At 37.3% G+C, this 17,169-nt stretch overlaps 1 protein-coding gene across 2 annotated transcripts in view; it reads right to left on the bottom strand.

Moving 5' to 3' along the window:
• POC5 (POC5 centriolar protein) overlaps positions 1-17,169 on the bottom strand; it is a 46,205-nt gene that overhangs the window by 1,601 nt on the left and 27,435 nt on the right. For both annotated transcript variants that reach the window (XM_066236917.1, XM_066236916.1), the window contains 4 exons: positions 16,310-16,489; positions 14,552-14,705; positions 9,297-9,571; positions 4,245-4,421 (listed from right to left, as the gene is read on the bottom strand). In XM_066236917.1, the coding sequence (XP_066093014.1) occupies positions 4,245-4,421; positions 9,297-9,571; positions 14,552-14,705; positions 16,310-16,489 (786 nt within the window). The remainder of the gene's footprint in view (positions 1-4,244; positions 4,422-9,296; positions 9,572-14,551; positions 14,706-16,309; positions 16,490-17,169) is intronic.

Raw genomic sequence — 17,169 nt, 5'->3', positions numbered from 1 at the left:
CTCCTCCCTGTATCTGACTGTTAATACACGGAGCCTAATCCTGGGGAACATGCAGCAAGCCCTGAGGAATCCTGTCTGGTCACAGCTTAAAACCAGAGTAAAGCAGCCTGACCAGGCAATGGCACAGTGGAAAGAGCATCGGACTGGGATGTGGAGGACCCAGGTTCAAGACCCCGTGGTCGCCAGCTTGAGCACAGGCTCATCTGGTTTGAGCAAGGCTCACCAGCTTGAGCCCAAGGTCACTGACTTGAGCAAAGGGTCACTCGGTCTGCTGAAGGCCCACGGTCAAGGCACATATGAGAAAATCAATCAATGAACAACTAAGGAACCGGAACAAAAAACTGATGTTTCTCATCTCTCTCCCTTCCTGTCTGTCTGCCCCTATCTGTCCCTATCTCTGACTCTCTGTTTCTCCCACAAAAAAAAAAAAAAAAAAACAACCCAAAAAACACAACAACAAACCAGAGTAAAGCAGGTCCCTCATATTTCACCTGGTTCCCTGAGAGCTGACAACCTTTTATAGTAACACAGGAGGTGGTCTTCCTAGAGACCTGATGCTCTTAACATGACCACAACTTTCTAAATAAAGAAATAACTAGACATTGAGGACAGATGTGGAGGGGAGGATATGCATGCTGTCTCCAGAGAAACCGCTTAGACATAACAGTGAAGCATCAAAGTCAGGGCACATCTGCTTTCATACATATAACACGTTTAAGTTCACACCGTGTACGTAAATACACATTATATGTATACATATGTGTAATATGTACAGGTATAAGGTTTTCCTGTATCATACACAATACAGCTTCTTAGTGAGTAGCAGTGTGATTTGTTATGCAGATGAGTTCTCAGTCCATGTTACTGACCAGTACATGTAGATTCTGATTACAGTCTTCCACTTAGAAAAGTCATCTCTAAAATATCTGAAGTAAAATTATATATAGTTGATCAAACATTCACCATGTATTTCAAAAGGTCTATGATGCAGCTATGCAGGTCTTCATTTCAGATTCTGCTTTAAGAATAAAAGCTCCTCTTTAATAAAATGGAAAAGTAACCTCCTCAAAATATTTCATATAAATGTTTCTCTGTATATAACTGGGTAATCATTACAAATGGCAGATATGCTTGACACTAGCATGAAATTTTAGTTCCTAACCACCTAGTTTGATTCCTTCGAAAGGTACTTTCCCTTAGGGAGGATGGGCGAGAGAAAGTGTAGAAACAGATTTGTGTTACCAGTGGTTATCATGATTTGACAGAGAATGAAGGAGCACCAGGAGCGAGCAACTATCCAGCAGACGGGGCTCAAGTATCACAGATCTGATTACTGACTTATTAGTAATAACTGTTTCTGCTAGTTCTGGATCTTGATTCTTGGGAAAAATAAAAAATTGTACAGAAGACCAGCACCGTGTCTGTCACTTCATCCAAACTGGGTAATAATGGGAGTTTATCGCTTTCTAATTCATGGCCAGTTACTGGAGTACTGTACATGCTGAATAAGCAAAGGGCGGTTTGGGAGAAATGGGTAATAAGTCTTTAGTTCCTTATTTTTCTTCTGTAAAGTATAAATTTCTGTTAATCCAAAAACAAAAGGTTGTCTAAATTAAAACTAAACACATGTCTTTTCCTTAAGCATTCATCTTAGTCTCTCTCATCCCTTTATATATGTCATAAGTGATGATAAAAATAGAAACGGGTTCATTTCTTCTCATTTTTTATTATCTCACATATTAAAAAAATATATAGATAAGTCTTCTCAGCCCTTTCTGAGTCTGTCTAATTTATGAAGACTATGATATCCTCCATGTCCTTTCTCTGGACTTGGTGCCTCTCCAGGTCTTCTACTTCACTGGGGTCCTACTATACCTGAGACTAAATTTAAATAATCAGTTCAGCTTCTGATTTAATCTAGTAACTATATATAAAAAAAACGGATTTAAAGTCATCCCATTTGTCTTTTTTGCTAATACTTTGACATATTAAGTAGACAGGAATATTGTCTAATATTGAGGATTTATATAGAGAGCATTCATTTTAAAAATCATCCTGTTTCTCTTTAGAAATATGTTCTTGCAACTTTTTTTCCAAGATTTTATTTATTCATTTTAGAGAGAAGAGCAAGAGAGAGAGAGAGAAAGAAGGGGTGGGTGGAGGAGCAGGAAGCATCAACTCCCATATGTGCCTTGACCAGGCAAGCCCAAGGTTTTGAGCCAGAAACCTCAGCGTTCCAGGTCGACGCTTGATCCACTGCACCACCACAGGTCAGGCTGTTCTTGCAACTTTTAAAAATTGAACTTTTTGAGATAACTGTTGATTACATGTAGTTCTAAGAAGTAATACAGAGGTATCCCTGTGTCCTTCTCTAGTAGTCTTTTTTTTTTTTTTTCTGAAGTGAGAAGCAGGGAGGCAGGAAGACAGACTCTTGCATGTGCCCAACCGGGATCCATCTGGCATGCCCACTAAGGGGCGATGCTCCTCCGTTGTAAGCGGGAGCCATTCTAGTGCCTGAGGCGGAGGTCATGGAGCTGTCCTCAGTGCCTGGGGCCAACTCTGCTCCAATGGAGCCTTGGCTGTGGGAGGAAAAGAGAGAGAGAAAGAGAAAGGAGAGGGGGAAGGGCAGAGAAGCTAATGGACACTTCTCCTATGTGTCCTGGCTGGGAATAAAACCTGGGACATCCACACACAGGGCCTACGCTCTACCACTGAGCCAACTGACCAGGGCCTTCTCTAGTTTTTTTTTTTTTTTTCTAGTAGTTTTTTTAAAGTTCAATTTGCTTATGGTTTTATAGTTTACAAAGTGCCTTTCTACATCTCATTTAATTTTCACATTGTCATTTAACCCTGAATTCTGATAACAAACCAAAGAGCTAAATAGTTTTTTTTTTTTGACAGAGTCAGGGAGAGGGCCAGATAGGAACAGACAAACAGGAAGGCAGAGAGATGAGAAGCATCCTTTTTTTTTTTTTAACAGGGACAGAGAGAGAGAGTCAAAGAGAGGGATAGCTAGGGACAGACAAACAGGAATGGAGAGAGATGAGAAGCATCAATCATCAGTTTTTCGTGGCGACACCTTAGTTGTTCATTGATTGCCTTCTCATATGTGCCATGACCGCAGGCCTTCAGCAGACCGAGTAACCCCTTGCTCGAGCCAGCGACCTTGGGTCCAAGCTGGTGAGCTTTTTGCTTAAGCCAGATGAGCATGCGCTCAAGCTGGCGACCCTGAAGTCTCGAACCTGGGTCCTTCCACATCCCAGTCCAATGCTCTATCCACTGCGCCACTGCCTGGTCAGGCGAGAAGCATCAATTATTTGTTGCGGCATCTTAGTAGTTCGTTGATTGCTTGTTCATTGATAGCTTTCTCATATGTGCCTTGGCTAGGGGGCTACAGCAGAGCGAGTGACCCCTTGCTCAAACCAGCAACCTTGGGCTCAAGCCAGCGACCCCGAGCTCAACCTGGTAAGCCCACGCTCAAGCCTGATAGGCCAGCACTCAAGCCAGCGACATTGAGGTTTGGAACCTGGGTCCTCCGCATTCCAGTCCAATGCTCTATCTACTGTGCCACCGCCTGGTCAGGCTCTAGGAGCTAAGTACTCTTATTATTCCCATTTTACACAAGAGAAAATGGAGGCACAAGTATTTTACTTGTTTTATATATTGCAAAGGCAGTAAGTAAAACAATTGGGGCACAAACTTAAGACTCTTGTTTATTTTTGCTTAAATTCCATTTACTTTCTTTTATGTTACATGAATTTATTGCAATCTGAATTTTTTTCTAAACTAGAAATATGCTGACAATTGTATTGAAGAAGGGAAGAAGACTGAAAAAAGGAGCAAAAATTAAAAACTATAAAAGTAGGAAAGTGTTTCTTGTAATCAAAAGCCTGCTATATGACAGCTAGTTAATGAGTTAACACTTTTGCCTCTTTTTTAAATTAATGAGAAATCATTTCTATATTTTACCCTTCTGGCCACTGACACACTGAATTACTTTCTGTGTTGATAATTTTACACTGTTGAGAAGAAGCAGTGTTTCTGAAGTTAATTTCCTAAAAGAAGAAAGGCAGATTCAGATCAGGTGTGATACTTATAAGTCAAGAAGACATAACAGTAAAAAGCAGAATAAGAACCAGTCAGCATGAATGTTGATATTTTCCTCAACATGTCATTTAAGTGTTTCTTAGTCTATAAATCTCAGAAAAAAGATTTTGACAAAAGGTCATCAAATGAGGACTCACCACTGTGACTGGATGATGTTTCTCCACAACAACTGAGCTCATGGGAGGGGAAACTCCCATTATAGCTAAACTGCTGCTAACTCGCTGTTTCGAAGCAAAGTCACATCTCCCTGTGATCCGGGCTGTAATTGTTCTTCCAGCCTTCTGTTGTGCAGATGTCATGACTCTGGGCACATACTAAAAAAAGCAAAATTTATAGTACTTTTGGTTCTATAACTTATAAAGAAAATACATAGGCCATTCAAATAACTCTATACAACTGACTTTAACATGGAAAGAATCAAACTTTAAACAATGAGACAAAAATCAAAACAAAACTGAGCAATGCAAAACATCCTTTTAACTTTGGTATACCAAATATTTTAGAGGACTTAATAAACTTTAAAAATCTTTTAATTTAGAAATAATTCTAGATTTATAGAAAGTTGGAAAGACAGTATAGAGAGATCCTATGTATTCTTTACCCAGTTCTGGAAATAACTTGCATTCTACATAATAATAGGATAATTATGATATCAAAACCAGGAGTCTGACATTGGTATAATGCATAGTTAGAGATTTACATCACTTTATTGCATGTGTGGATTCCTATAATTATTATGGCCACCAAGACACAGAGTTAGGCCATCCCCATGAGATCTCCCTTATGTTCCCTTTGTCATATCCATCTCCCTTACCCCACCATCTCTAACCCTTGGCAACCATTCATCTGTTTTATGAACTCTTTTGATCTTTATGCATAACTAATATCATCATTTCACACATGCTTTGGTGTTCTGCCTTTTTTCTTACTGCTTTAATATACTCTTTTCCCCACGAATAAAGAACTGCTATAATTTTTAAAAGATCTTAATACGAGCAAATTATAATTTATCTAATTATCCCAGTTCTTTTCCTATTATATATAAATTTTTGTAAAAAAGGATTCCCATTTACTTTTGAGAATGATTTCTGTAGAATATATTGCAAAAAAAAATGTAATGATCAGTTCAAAAGGTAGTAGTGGTAGCTTTTATAGCTTTTGTTGCTTATTGCTGGACAATACTCCATAAAGTCCATTAAAAATTATATCAGGAGTAACACATATGTGTACAGTACTCATTTTTCCCATTGTCAACTAATTACATTAGCTGGGAAAAATGTCAAAAGGAGTAAGAAAGGGAACTGATATATTCTACTTCTTTTACTAATTGTCTTCACAGGCAAGTTATGCTCTCTGAGCCTCAATTTCCTCATTTATAAAATGGGAACACAGCACTAACTGCCTAGTGACACCCTTTCTTTTTCATTTAGGTGAAGAGAAAGTTTTAAGACAAACTTTACTAAGTAGCTTAAAAATCTAGCTAAACCCCCCTCAATTATTCTAAAACACTTAAAGAAAAGTAAAGTGACATCTATTGTTCAACTTCATGAACTGCTATATTTGCTTGTGTTTTTGAAAAATGTTTCCCACCAGGAAATTGACATTTTATTTAACATATTGAGGATGTGTGCAGAAAGGAAAGAATTTTACAAATGAAGATATTATTTCACTAGAATGAAAATCCTCCTTTCTCCAGTTGTTTCCTAAATCTGTTTACTTTCAGCTCACACCTCCCTTTTAACTACGGGAAATACTGAGGAAGACTGGAAAACATTTTCAATATGCACAGGGAATCCCTGTGATTAAAATGCAGAGCAAGATAACCAGGCCTAAATCACAAATCTCTCTTCTTCTCCTGATCCTAACAATGATGGTTTCACGTTAGGTAAGTTATCCACCTAATATACAGGGTGGGGCAAAAAGAGGTTTACAGTTGTGAATACATGAAAAGGCTATTCTTATATTATTAATTATTGCATTATTTTCTATATGAACAACTGCAAATCCTACTTTTACTATTATGGTTCTTTTTACAAACAAGAAGACATAATGAAGTGAATCTGAGGAATATAATTATATAATGAAGAACAAAACCAGTATTACATTAGATTGATTTATTTGTGATTCTCCTCTCTGCCTAGCCCTAATGGTTAGGAAAATGAAACTGAATGCGTATCTATTTCTGAAGGAGTAGGATGTAGTGGGAGGGGTACGGAAGAAGGGCTATCTACCTAATATTGTTTCAAATCATCTCAGGTGATCAAATTGTTTTAAAAAGTTAGTAACAAAGGTGGTAAGCATTCATTCATTCAGTTCTTCCCATGTATTTTCAGATTTATATATAAATGCAGATGTAAAAATGGTATAGTCATGTCTTGAGAATTTTGAAAAATCTAGCTAGCTTTTACATGTATTATCTGAATATGCAATGTCAATGACAAACCAGAAATGTAAATAAACACTGTTTAGTTAAATGTGATCATCTGTATAGGATCACACTTCAAAAATGTGTAATCATGAAAAATAAACACAGCTGAGTTTTAGTGTCTTATTTCTAAGTCAAAGCTCCTCACACATTCAAATTTATTTTAACAGCTGTATTTTAACTTCTTTGAATCAAGAACATGATAAATAGCAGATATCAAAATATTTTTTGCTAAAGTTTGTACTGTATCTCCCAATATATAAGATGCATCTTTTCCAAAAAAATTTGGGGTCTAAAAATTGGGTGTGTCTTATACAATGGTTGTAGTTTTTTTTTTTACTTGCATTTCCTTTTTTGCACTTGTTACTGGTATATTAAGGTAGGTTACATTTTGCCACACTATGCCCAGAAATGGCTCAGAAAAGATTCTCATACAGTGCTGAATTCAAGTTAAAAGTGATCCAGTTTGCAAAAGTGAATGGAAATCATGCTGCTGAACGTTAAGTGTGGTCCTCCTCCAACTGAGAACTCAATCCGAGACTGGCTACGGGAAGAAGAAACCGTACTGAAAAGGCCATGGCAGAAGAAGGCCATGAGAGGCAAGTCAGCAAAATGGCCTGATTTAGAGAGGGAATTGAAGATATGGATTGAAGAGCAAAGGGCAATTGGAATTCCTGTGTCCACAAAGATGGTTCAGCATGAGGCAAGAATTGCTGATGAAACAGAAGTCACTGATTTCAAAGGAGGACACATTTGGTGCTTCAGGTTCATGAAACGGAATGGACTAAGCAAGCGTACATGCACCAGACTTGCCCCCAAAATGCCTGAAAGCTATGAGCGAAGGTCCTTCTGAAAAACAGTTCTCACTGTTTTATCATTCAATGTTAGGAGACACATCAGTTTGAGTTGGAACATATTGCAAATATGGACAAAGTCCCCCTTCAATTTGATGTCCCAAGTAACAGAACTGTTGATAAGGGGGTGAAACTGTAACTGTGAAGATAAGTGGACATGAAAAGAGCCATTATACAGCTGTTCTAGCTTGTTGTACCGACAGAACCAAGCTGCCTCCTATGCTGATTTTCAAACAGAAAACAATGCCAAAAGAAGACATTCCTTGAGCAGTGATTGTCCACATTCATGACAAGGGTTAGATGGATCAGGATGGGATGAAGATCTGGTTTGAGAAAGTTTGGAAAAGGAGACCAGGTGGGCTCTTACACAAGCCTGCCCTATTGGTGCTTGATCAATTCAGGGCACACATAACAAAAAACACAAAGAAGATTGCTGCAGAGTAAAAAACAAAATTTGCTGTCATTACCTGGAGGTTTGACATCCCAGCTCCAACCACTTGATGTCAGTGTTAACAAACCCTTCAAAGCTGCCATGAGAGACAAATGGAACTAATGGATGATGTCTTCTGGGGATAATCTGACACCAGTAGAAAGAGTGAAGAAACAAACTATAAGAGAAGTTTGTACCTGGGTGAAAAGCTCCTGGGATAATATCAAGATTAAGATTGTTGTCAAGTCATTTAAGAAGTGTGGCATTCCAAATGCCATAGATGGAACTGAGGATGAGGCAATATATGAAGACAGTGATTTGTCATCAGACACAGATGAGGACAAGCTAATGGATGGGAATTTTGACAGTGATGAGGAGTTGCATGAATTTTATGAATAAAACTTGAGTTCAATAACTTTATGTAATACATTTCTTTTTCAAATTTTGGGCCCCAAAATTAAGGTGTATCTTATACATGGGAGTGTCTTATATATGGGGAAATATGGTACTTCCCAAAGACAGAAATTCAAGTCAGCTGGAATACTAGAGATGAGCAATTGTCTGGTTGACTCTGAGCAATGGCACCTCCTGATGGCCTGCAAGAGGACTGTAAGAACTAAAACCTATTCTGCCACCATCTTTCCTCTCTGGTAAGTGGTTAGGATGGAGAAGAGCGAGACAAGAAAATCAGAATCCTTTACAGAACTATTCATGCCTTTGAGCCAATATAGGAGGGCAAGATTTATTTATTTATTTATTTTTAAAAAGGGCCTGCAGATTTGAGTCTGATTAGCTTGACTTGTATCCCTACACCTTTCTCTCTTGAGAAACACTGAAGAATACAGGTTTAACAGCAGGAGGCTGTGGAGCCAGAATCATGATGTGTTGTCTGTAACTCTTATCATATTAAGAGCATGGTTAATTTCACTTCAGGCCAGTTCTCAAACAATTACTCCATCCCCATAAAATATTGTTCCCCTCTAAGCACTTCTTTAATGTTGATGCTAAGAAAACTATTCCTATCTTTATTCCAATTATGAATTAAAAATGAAATCAAGATGGAGCTACTACTGAGTAATAGTGTTAATGATATGTCTGCATGCAGGAAAAGGGAAAGGTATGGTTGAACAGAAATATACAAAACAGCCATTAACCTCTTGAATATACCCACGAGTTTCTTAAAACTAAAAATAAAATAAAAATCCTCTAAATTAAATGTTTTTCCTGAATAGGTTTTGAAAAATGTATAATGAAAAAGTTCTTTATTTTTGTTCAATTATCACTACTGTAAGAGAACTTTCAACAGAACTTCAAATTAATGTTTTAGCCACTTTGTGCATTAAATATTTTCTGTGACTACACCTAAAACCGTATAGGCTTTTTTCTTCAGGAGGAAATATGTTCTGAGTTCAAAATACCCAATATACAAACAAGCTGGGAACCCTTTCCCAGTGCAGGCACCTGCACAAGCTTCACTAACCATTTCCTCCAGGGCAGCAGGAGCTGTGGATCCAGCTCCAAGAGGAGCAGAAACAGGAAGGTGAACAGAGGAAGCAGAAGTGGCCCCGGCAGAAGCGATGGAAAAGGCAGAAGGAAAGGCAGCAGTGCTGGCTGCTCCCATGGCTGCTGCTGCTGCTGAGGACGGTGCTTGTGCAACTGCTGAGGACATCGGAGGAGCTGAAGGATCCAAAGGAGCAGACTGTTCTTTTCCTTGAACACCAGGACCACACTCTTCCTTTTTATTATTTGTGAAGTCTATCCCAATAAATCACAAATTAATTCCATTAAAATCTTCCAAGATTACTTTTATCCCCTCAACAATAAAAATAGCTAAAATTTAGTTTTATAACAGAAATGTAGAAATTGACATAAATTGTATACAATGTTCAGTTAATAGTCTATTAACTGGTTAATGTCAGCATTAACCTCTGAAGACTTCAAATCACTTCCTTCAAAATGTGAAAGGTAATGAATGATTTGCTCTTACTTAAAAGATAAAAATAAATTATGTACACTCAGCTGGGACCTCAGTTGAGTAAAGTGTATTGATACCACAACCATTACAATAACAAGGTCACACTCAGCCCAAGGATTTATGTCCTTTTGTGTTATTTCATGTATCTCTCCTGATAAATGGCCTGATATTAAGATCCTTAGAATAATTCTGTGATCTTACCATACCTTCTCATTTCCTTCCATTGGCCCTATCCTAACAAAAACAATGTATTTTTACTTTTAACTTTCAGCAAACAATAATAAATCAGTAAATTTTGACACTGTAAAAGAAACAAACTCTTGCAGGTAGATTATTTAAGTCATGAATTAAGAATTTGCACACTTAACTGATTTTATTGATGCACATATCTACTGCTCACAAAAATTAGGGGATGTTTCAAAATGAATTAAAGTGATAAAAAAAGCATTTGATTTTTTTTATTAAATAAGAACATCAGAAAAGCAATCAAGTCAAAGAAAGTTGTTCAATTATGCAAATGAGATGCAAAACCAACTTTTATTTCATGGGTAAAAATGCACTATACAAATGGCTAAAAGTAATGGGGTATCTGCATGTTCCCTGATTCCCTAATGTTTGTGAGCAGTAGTAAACTCTCAAAACTGAACCTTGGATCAAAGAAATGAATGAATAACATCAGTTTCCAGAAGCTATAACCAAGGGTCCTGTTTTAGATTTTTCCTTCCCAGTTTTAGAATTTGGTTAAAATTTCTACTTAAAAGTTTATGTATATGATACCAAGACCAGGAAGGTTTCACAATTTAGTCACTGTGATGTTTTAGAATATCTGAATAGAGTATGTAACCCTATGTTTAGTTTTCTATGTAGTCCTCTTTCCACGAGAAATTTGGGCTTTTGTGTAAGTCTTTTTCTTAGACTAATTTATATAAAATATATAAACTTCATTAACAAAGTTTTTTTTTTTTCCTTTTTTCCCAATGAGAAGGGGAGAGATAGAAAGATAGACTCCCATGTACGCCCAGACCAGGATCCACCCAGCGACCCCTCTGATGCCGATGCTTTGCCCATCTGGGGCCCAAGCTTGCAATTCAGCTATTTTTAGTGCCCTAGGCGGAGGCTCCACAGAGTTATCTTCAGCCCCTAGGGCCTATGCAATCAAACCAAATGAACCATGGCTGCGAGGAGAGAGAGAGAGAGAGAGAGAGAGGGGGAGAAGAGGTGGAGAATCAGATGGTTGCTTCTCCTGTGTGCCTTGACTGGGAATTGAACCTGGGGTATCCACCCGGCAGACCAAAGCTCTTATCAATCAGCTAGGGCCTATTAACAAAGTTTAATGAGTATTATGATGCACAGATCCTTTGAAATCATTTGTTCAAAGGGTCTAATTCAATATAAAATACTGCTTTTCACCCTGACTGGGTAGCTCAGTTGGTTAGTGTCATCCTAATACACCAAGGTTATGGGTTTGATTCCTAGTCAGGTCACCTACAAGAATGAACCAATGAATGAACAACAAATTGATATTTCTCTCTCTCTTTCTCTCCTAAAATCAACAACAACAAAAATACTGCTTTTGCTTTGAAATCAACACATACATGCACACACAGAGTTGTAACATGTTTCTGATACAAAGTTCTTCTGATTGTCTCTTTTCAGATGGGTAGCAGACTTCATATCAGATGTGGGAACAGTACATATCAGGTCAGATCTGACCATGGGACTCCCTGGAAGAGAGGCAGGTGACCAACTCTTGCTAACATGTGTGAATGTATGCAGTTCCTGTCTGTCAAATAACTTTAAGTTATTTTTCTGGGTTTTTTAAAATAACTGTAAGTTTAAATAATTATTCTTGCTTTAACTGGTCTAAGTTTTTTCAGTTTTGAAGTATTTTTCTACTCTTCCTGAAATTGCTTTGAAAACTGGCAGGTATTATTTTAAAGGCCATTTTTATTGGCCTTTATTATTTATTTTGCCTTCTTTATAAAAACTTCTAATCTACAATCTATATATAAGATTCAGGATATTGCACAACATGAGATACATTACAGATAACAGACAGCAGAGTCAGAACAAGTAAAAAAAATCAAATACTACCATGTTATCCATGTATAAGACGCACCCTAATTTGGGGCCCAAAATTTGGAGAAAAAATATATTACAATCAAGTTACTGAACTCGTTTTATTCATCACAAAATTCATACAACTCATCACTGTCAAAACTCCCATCCATTAGCTTGTCCCCATCTGTGTCTGATGACAAATCACTGTCTTCCTATACTGCCTCATCCTCAGTTCCATCTATGGCATTTGAAATGCCACAACCACTTATATAAGATGCACCCAGTTTTCAGACCACAAAATTTTTAGAAAGGGTGTGTCTTATACATGAGGAAATATGGTAGTTTTGTTTTAACAAGACAGATACATTAGGAAGATGGCATTATTTAAAGATTGCATTATAGCCTTACCAGGCAGTGGCTCAGTGGATAAAGCGTCAGCCTGGAACTCTGAGGACCCAGGTTCAAAACCCCAAGGTCGCTGGCTTGAGAGCAGGCTCATCCAGCTTCACGTGGGATCATACACATGATCCCATAGTTGCTGGCTTGAGCCCAGGGTTGCCAAAAGATCACTTGCTCTGCTGTAGCCCCCACCCCCGGTCAAAGCACATATGAGAAAGGAACCAATTAACAACTAAGGTGCCACAACTATGAGCTGATGCTTCTCATCTCTCTCCCTTCCTGTCTCTCTGTAAACAAAACAAAAAAATACTACAGTAATTATATCATGACTATCTTACATGCTGAAATAGTTTTTCTTAGTGTTTTCAAGTATATTTCATGCATTCCTATAAGAATCCCCTATTAAGCAAGTAAAGGTTTATATTACCTTCTTTTTTTAGAGAAGAAAACTAAAACCCAATAAGGAAAGTCAGCCTCAGCCCTGGCTGGTTGGCTCAGTGGTAGAGCATTGACCTGGCATGTGGAAGTCCTGGGTTTGATTCTCGGTCAGGGCACACCGGAGAGATGACCATCTGCTTCTCCCCCCAAACCCTCCCTTTTCTCTCTCTCTCTCTCTTCCCCTCTCGCAGCCATGGCTCAATTAATTCCAGCATGTTGGCCTGGGTGCTGAGGATGGTTTCCTTGAGCTTCTGCCTCAGGCACTAAAAATAGCTCAGTTGCGAGCATGGCCCCAGATGGGATGAGCATCCAACCCAGACGGAGGTTGCTAGGTGGACCCCGGTTGGGGAGCATGTGGGAACCTATCTCTCCTCCTCTCACTTAAAAAACACAAACACAAACAAAAAAAAGAAAAGAGGCCTTACTGTAAATTGTTGGGAAAAGATTGTCTTGTGCTCTTCTGAGCCATGCTGATGAAACTGACAAAAATGACTGAGATCCAAGCCAATACACGGACTTTTCTTGAAATAAATTATTTTACTACTATAGACAGTCCTATATTTATAAATGTTGAAAATGAGTTTCAGTTGAGGCTTCTCTTAAACTGAACAAGCAATTTTTTAAAATGGGAAATGCTCACTAGATAAATGTGTAATCAGCAAAATAGTCCAAGGAATTTGGCTACTTTGGAAAAAAAAATAGAAGTTTTACACTTAAAAGGCATTAATTATAATTATGTTAGTTTAAATGGCCTTAAAAATGTTATACATTGAAACCATTATTGTTGACATTGAGCCTAAATACTTAAAGAGTTACAATATACTCGCTCAGATCTAAGGTACCATAAGTAACTCCAAGTAAGTAAATTTTCATGACAGAATTAAAATTGGATATGACACTATGAAGTTAAAAATGCAGTGCCTGTATGAGAAACATCTGCTGCAGAAAATTAGTACTGTAAACCATACCAATCACTGAAATCTCAAATCTTTTTGAAAGTAGGCAGAGAAATCTTTAGTAAAACACTAACCCAGTGGTTCTCAAAGTGTGCACCAGGGCACACTGGAGTGCCCTAGGAGATTTCCAGAGAAATATGTGCCTGTTGAGGACCAAAAACCAACATAGTTTTTGGAGTTCAGATTTTTGGAGGACAGAGGTGTGGGGAATTGGCTGTAAGCTAACAGTCTGTCCAACCCCCCACCTCACTTGCCTGATTAGGTTACAAAAGGCTACTAAACTGTGGTGCTGGACTGTTTACACTACCCCTATGTTCCCCAGAAAGACTGGAGGCAAGTTTCTTCTATCCTTTGTTTGGTGTAAAGTTAAGATGATATGTATGGTGGGGGGTTTTCGGCACTCAACACAATTAAGAGTAAAAAAAGAATTCTTCAATGTATTGACGAGGAAATGAGAGTTTGCCTTTCAAATATATGCCCAAACATTGAAGAAATCGCTAGGACACATCAGGCTCATGTTTCTCATAAACACAAGAATAAAAAAACTTAACATATTCATGCAGGGACCTGCCAAATTTACTAAATCTTACTAAGAATGTATCTATATATATATAAAAAGATAACTTTTTTGTCGTTTCATTTTTAACCCATCCTTTTTACAAATTCTAAAAAGCTAACTCAAAAAATGTAACATAAAAATGTGTTTTAATGTCAGAATACATTTAATTTTGTCGTATTTATTTTGTTTAATTACCATAAAAGCACAATTGGACTTTATTTTTCTTTAATATTTGACTTAATTATTATAACATATTTCTCAGAAATCTGTATATAGTGCGCCTACAATTATTTGTAAGATTTTAAATGCACCTCAACTTCAAAAAGTTTGAGAACCACTGCACTAACCTGTATCATTTCTGTTTTGAAATATTGTCATGGCTTCCAGATTTAATGCACATACACCTCGCATGAAAGCTTTCTTCATGGAATCTTCAAAGTGTTCTTTTTCATGCTGCATTCTTTGAATCTCAGCTTTTGCATTTTCCAAAGCTCCAGATAACTTAAGGAGAATTAAAAAAAAGAAATAAAAAAATTTGTGATACAAGGAAATACTATTTATTGTTAAAAAAAGGAGATTGATACTGTGAAGTTATTTTTAGGTGAAATACTAAAAACACTTTCCCATATGTCTCTTCTGGGGTGTAGCTCAACTTATTTTAAAAGGTGCATCTTACCTCTATTGTCTCTGTCAACAAACCCTTTTCATTTCTAAACATAAAGTCAAGGTTCAAACAATGGGGAATTTTATATGTCCCATTTAAGGTTGTTAATGTGTGTTCATTATACAAAAAGACATGCAATTTCCTACCACAATTTTTTTTAATGTAATATACTAAACAAAATACAGTAAGGGACACAGACAGCCCTCACCCCTTAGAAAAAACAAAACAAAACTAAATGTCTGCAATATTAACAATTTTAAAAAACTAAGTGGTACAACAAAATTTAAAGTGCAAAGCGATATTAATTACAGCACCTTTTCCCATAGACCAAATCTAAAGGGACTCCGTTTTTTGCATGTCATTTTCAATTGCAGAAAATTATCTGCATTATGACACCGATTTTTAACAGTAAGAACTTAATACTGTAATGATGAAATATTTTTTCCTTTTAACATTAGATTTCAAGAGGCCTACTGTATTCTTCAGTATGTTTTTTAATTTTTTTAATTTTGAGTCTCAAATGTTTTCCCATGGAAACTATTAATTTATTATTAAAAGTCAGTGGGGCCTGACCTGTGGTGGCACAGTGGATAAAGCATGGACCTGGAAATGTTGAGGTTGCCGGTTCAAAACCCTGGACTTGCCTGGTCAAGGCACATATGGGAGTTGATGCTTCCAGCTCCTCCCCCCTTCTCTCTCTCTATTTCTCCTCTCTCTTCTCCCTCTCCTCTCTAAAATAAATAAATAAAAAATAAATAAAAAAGTCAGTGGGAAAATAATTCCAATTTATATACACCTGCTTTAAAATCAACCTTATATGAAAACGTTTATTTAAACTAACTAGAGCATAAACATTTTGGCTAATAAAAGCCAAAAGAAGCAACATAAGAAAGTATGTTTTCTTTGAGAAGGATCTATGGGTGATTTACATTCTCAAGAGACATGTACAGGTCAGAGTTACAACATTTGAAAGAATAAGGAAGTCTTTTTTTCTTGAAGCATCAATTCTTCGTTGTGGCACCTTAGTTGTTCATTGATTGCTTTCTCATATGTGCCTTGACCAGAGGGCTACAGCAGACCGAGTAACCCCTTGCTCAAGCCAGTGACCTTGGGCTCAAGGTGGTGAGCCTTGATCAAACCAGATGAGCCCGAGCTCAAGCTGGCGACCTCAGGATCTTGGTCCTGGGTCCTCCACATCCCAGTCTGACGCTCTATCCACTGTGCCACCGCCTGGTCAAGTGAATAAGGAAGTCTTTAAGTCTGACTTATTAGTGTTGTTTTTCCCAAATAGTCAAGTAGTCTCATCTGAAGATACACTGCACTAAACAGAATTAGAGAAATGGGTCACTCTGCCTAGCTATACACGAACAGTGAACAATGCTACCCATTTTTAAAATTTATTTTAAAGGAAAGTGAAAATTATTTAAAAAATAAGTTTTACCACAGCAACTTTGGTTTCATAATCATTGGAAATCTGGACACAAACTTCTTCAGCTCTTGCTTGACAAGCTCGCTCCACCACATCTTTCCACTTCTTCTGCACCATGGAATGCCAGCCTTTCCAGACTTTCTTCAGTAAAGTTCTCTGGAAATACTGGTCAGCTATTTTACCTTCATAAATCTGAATGAAAGGCACATAAACTTAAAACACTGGTAAATATATTGGCAGTAATAATAAGAAACATCATGCCTTGGTAAGCAGTCACACATATAATTTAATCCTGTGTAATTATTATCTGCAGATAGAACAGAGGGTTTAGTACCCTGCCCAGGTCACACAAGTAGACAGAGAAAAGCCATTCTTGCCTCACTCCAGGGCCTAAGCTCTTTCTTATTCATTAACCATTGTTTTATGTTACTAATCAAGCTAGGGAAAAAACAAAAAACAAAGAACAAAACAAATGAAAGAAAATGAGTAACTTGTCATTGACATCTCAGCTCTGAATCTGCTAGACCTGTAGCTGAAAGCAAGACTAGGAGTACAGAATGGCTGGAGGGCAGAAAGGTGACTGGCTTCAGATAACACTGCTTTCTCTTCAGCTTTGTGGTCATCACCATAAGCAAGATTAATGTAACTTACATATTTTGCATTATATACAGTGCCAAACTGATCCAAATGTACACCATTCTTTTTATCAATGAATTTAAATTCTTTTGAAGTAGTTTCATTTTTCAATTTTCTTTTTTTTTTTTTATTTATAGAGAGAGGGATAGAAAGCGACAGACAGATGGGAACGAAGAGAGATGAGAAGCATCAATCATCAGTGTTTTGTTACGACACTTTAGCTGTTCATTGATTGC

This window comes from Saccopteryx bilineata, chromosome 6 (genome assembly GCF_036850765.1).
Source record: "Saccopteryx bilineata isolate mSacBil1 chromosome 6, mSacBil1_pri_phased_curated, whole genome shotgun sequence".
Classification (NCBI taxonomy): Eukaryota; Metazoa; Chordata; class Mammalia; order Chiroptera; family Emballonuridae; genus Saccopteryx; species Saccopteryx bilineata.
Note: the sequence above shows the minus strand (reverse complement) of the source record. Positions and strands in the feature narration are given on the sequence as shown.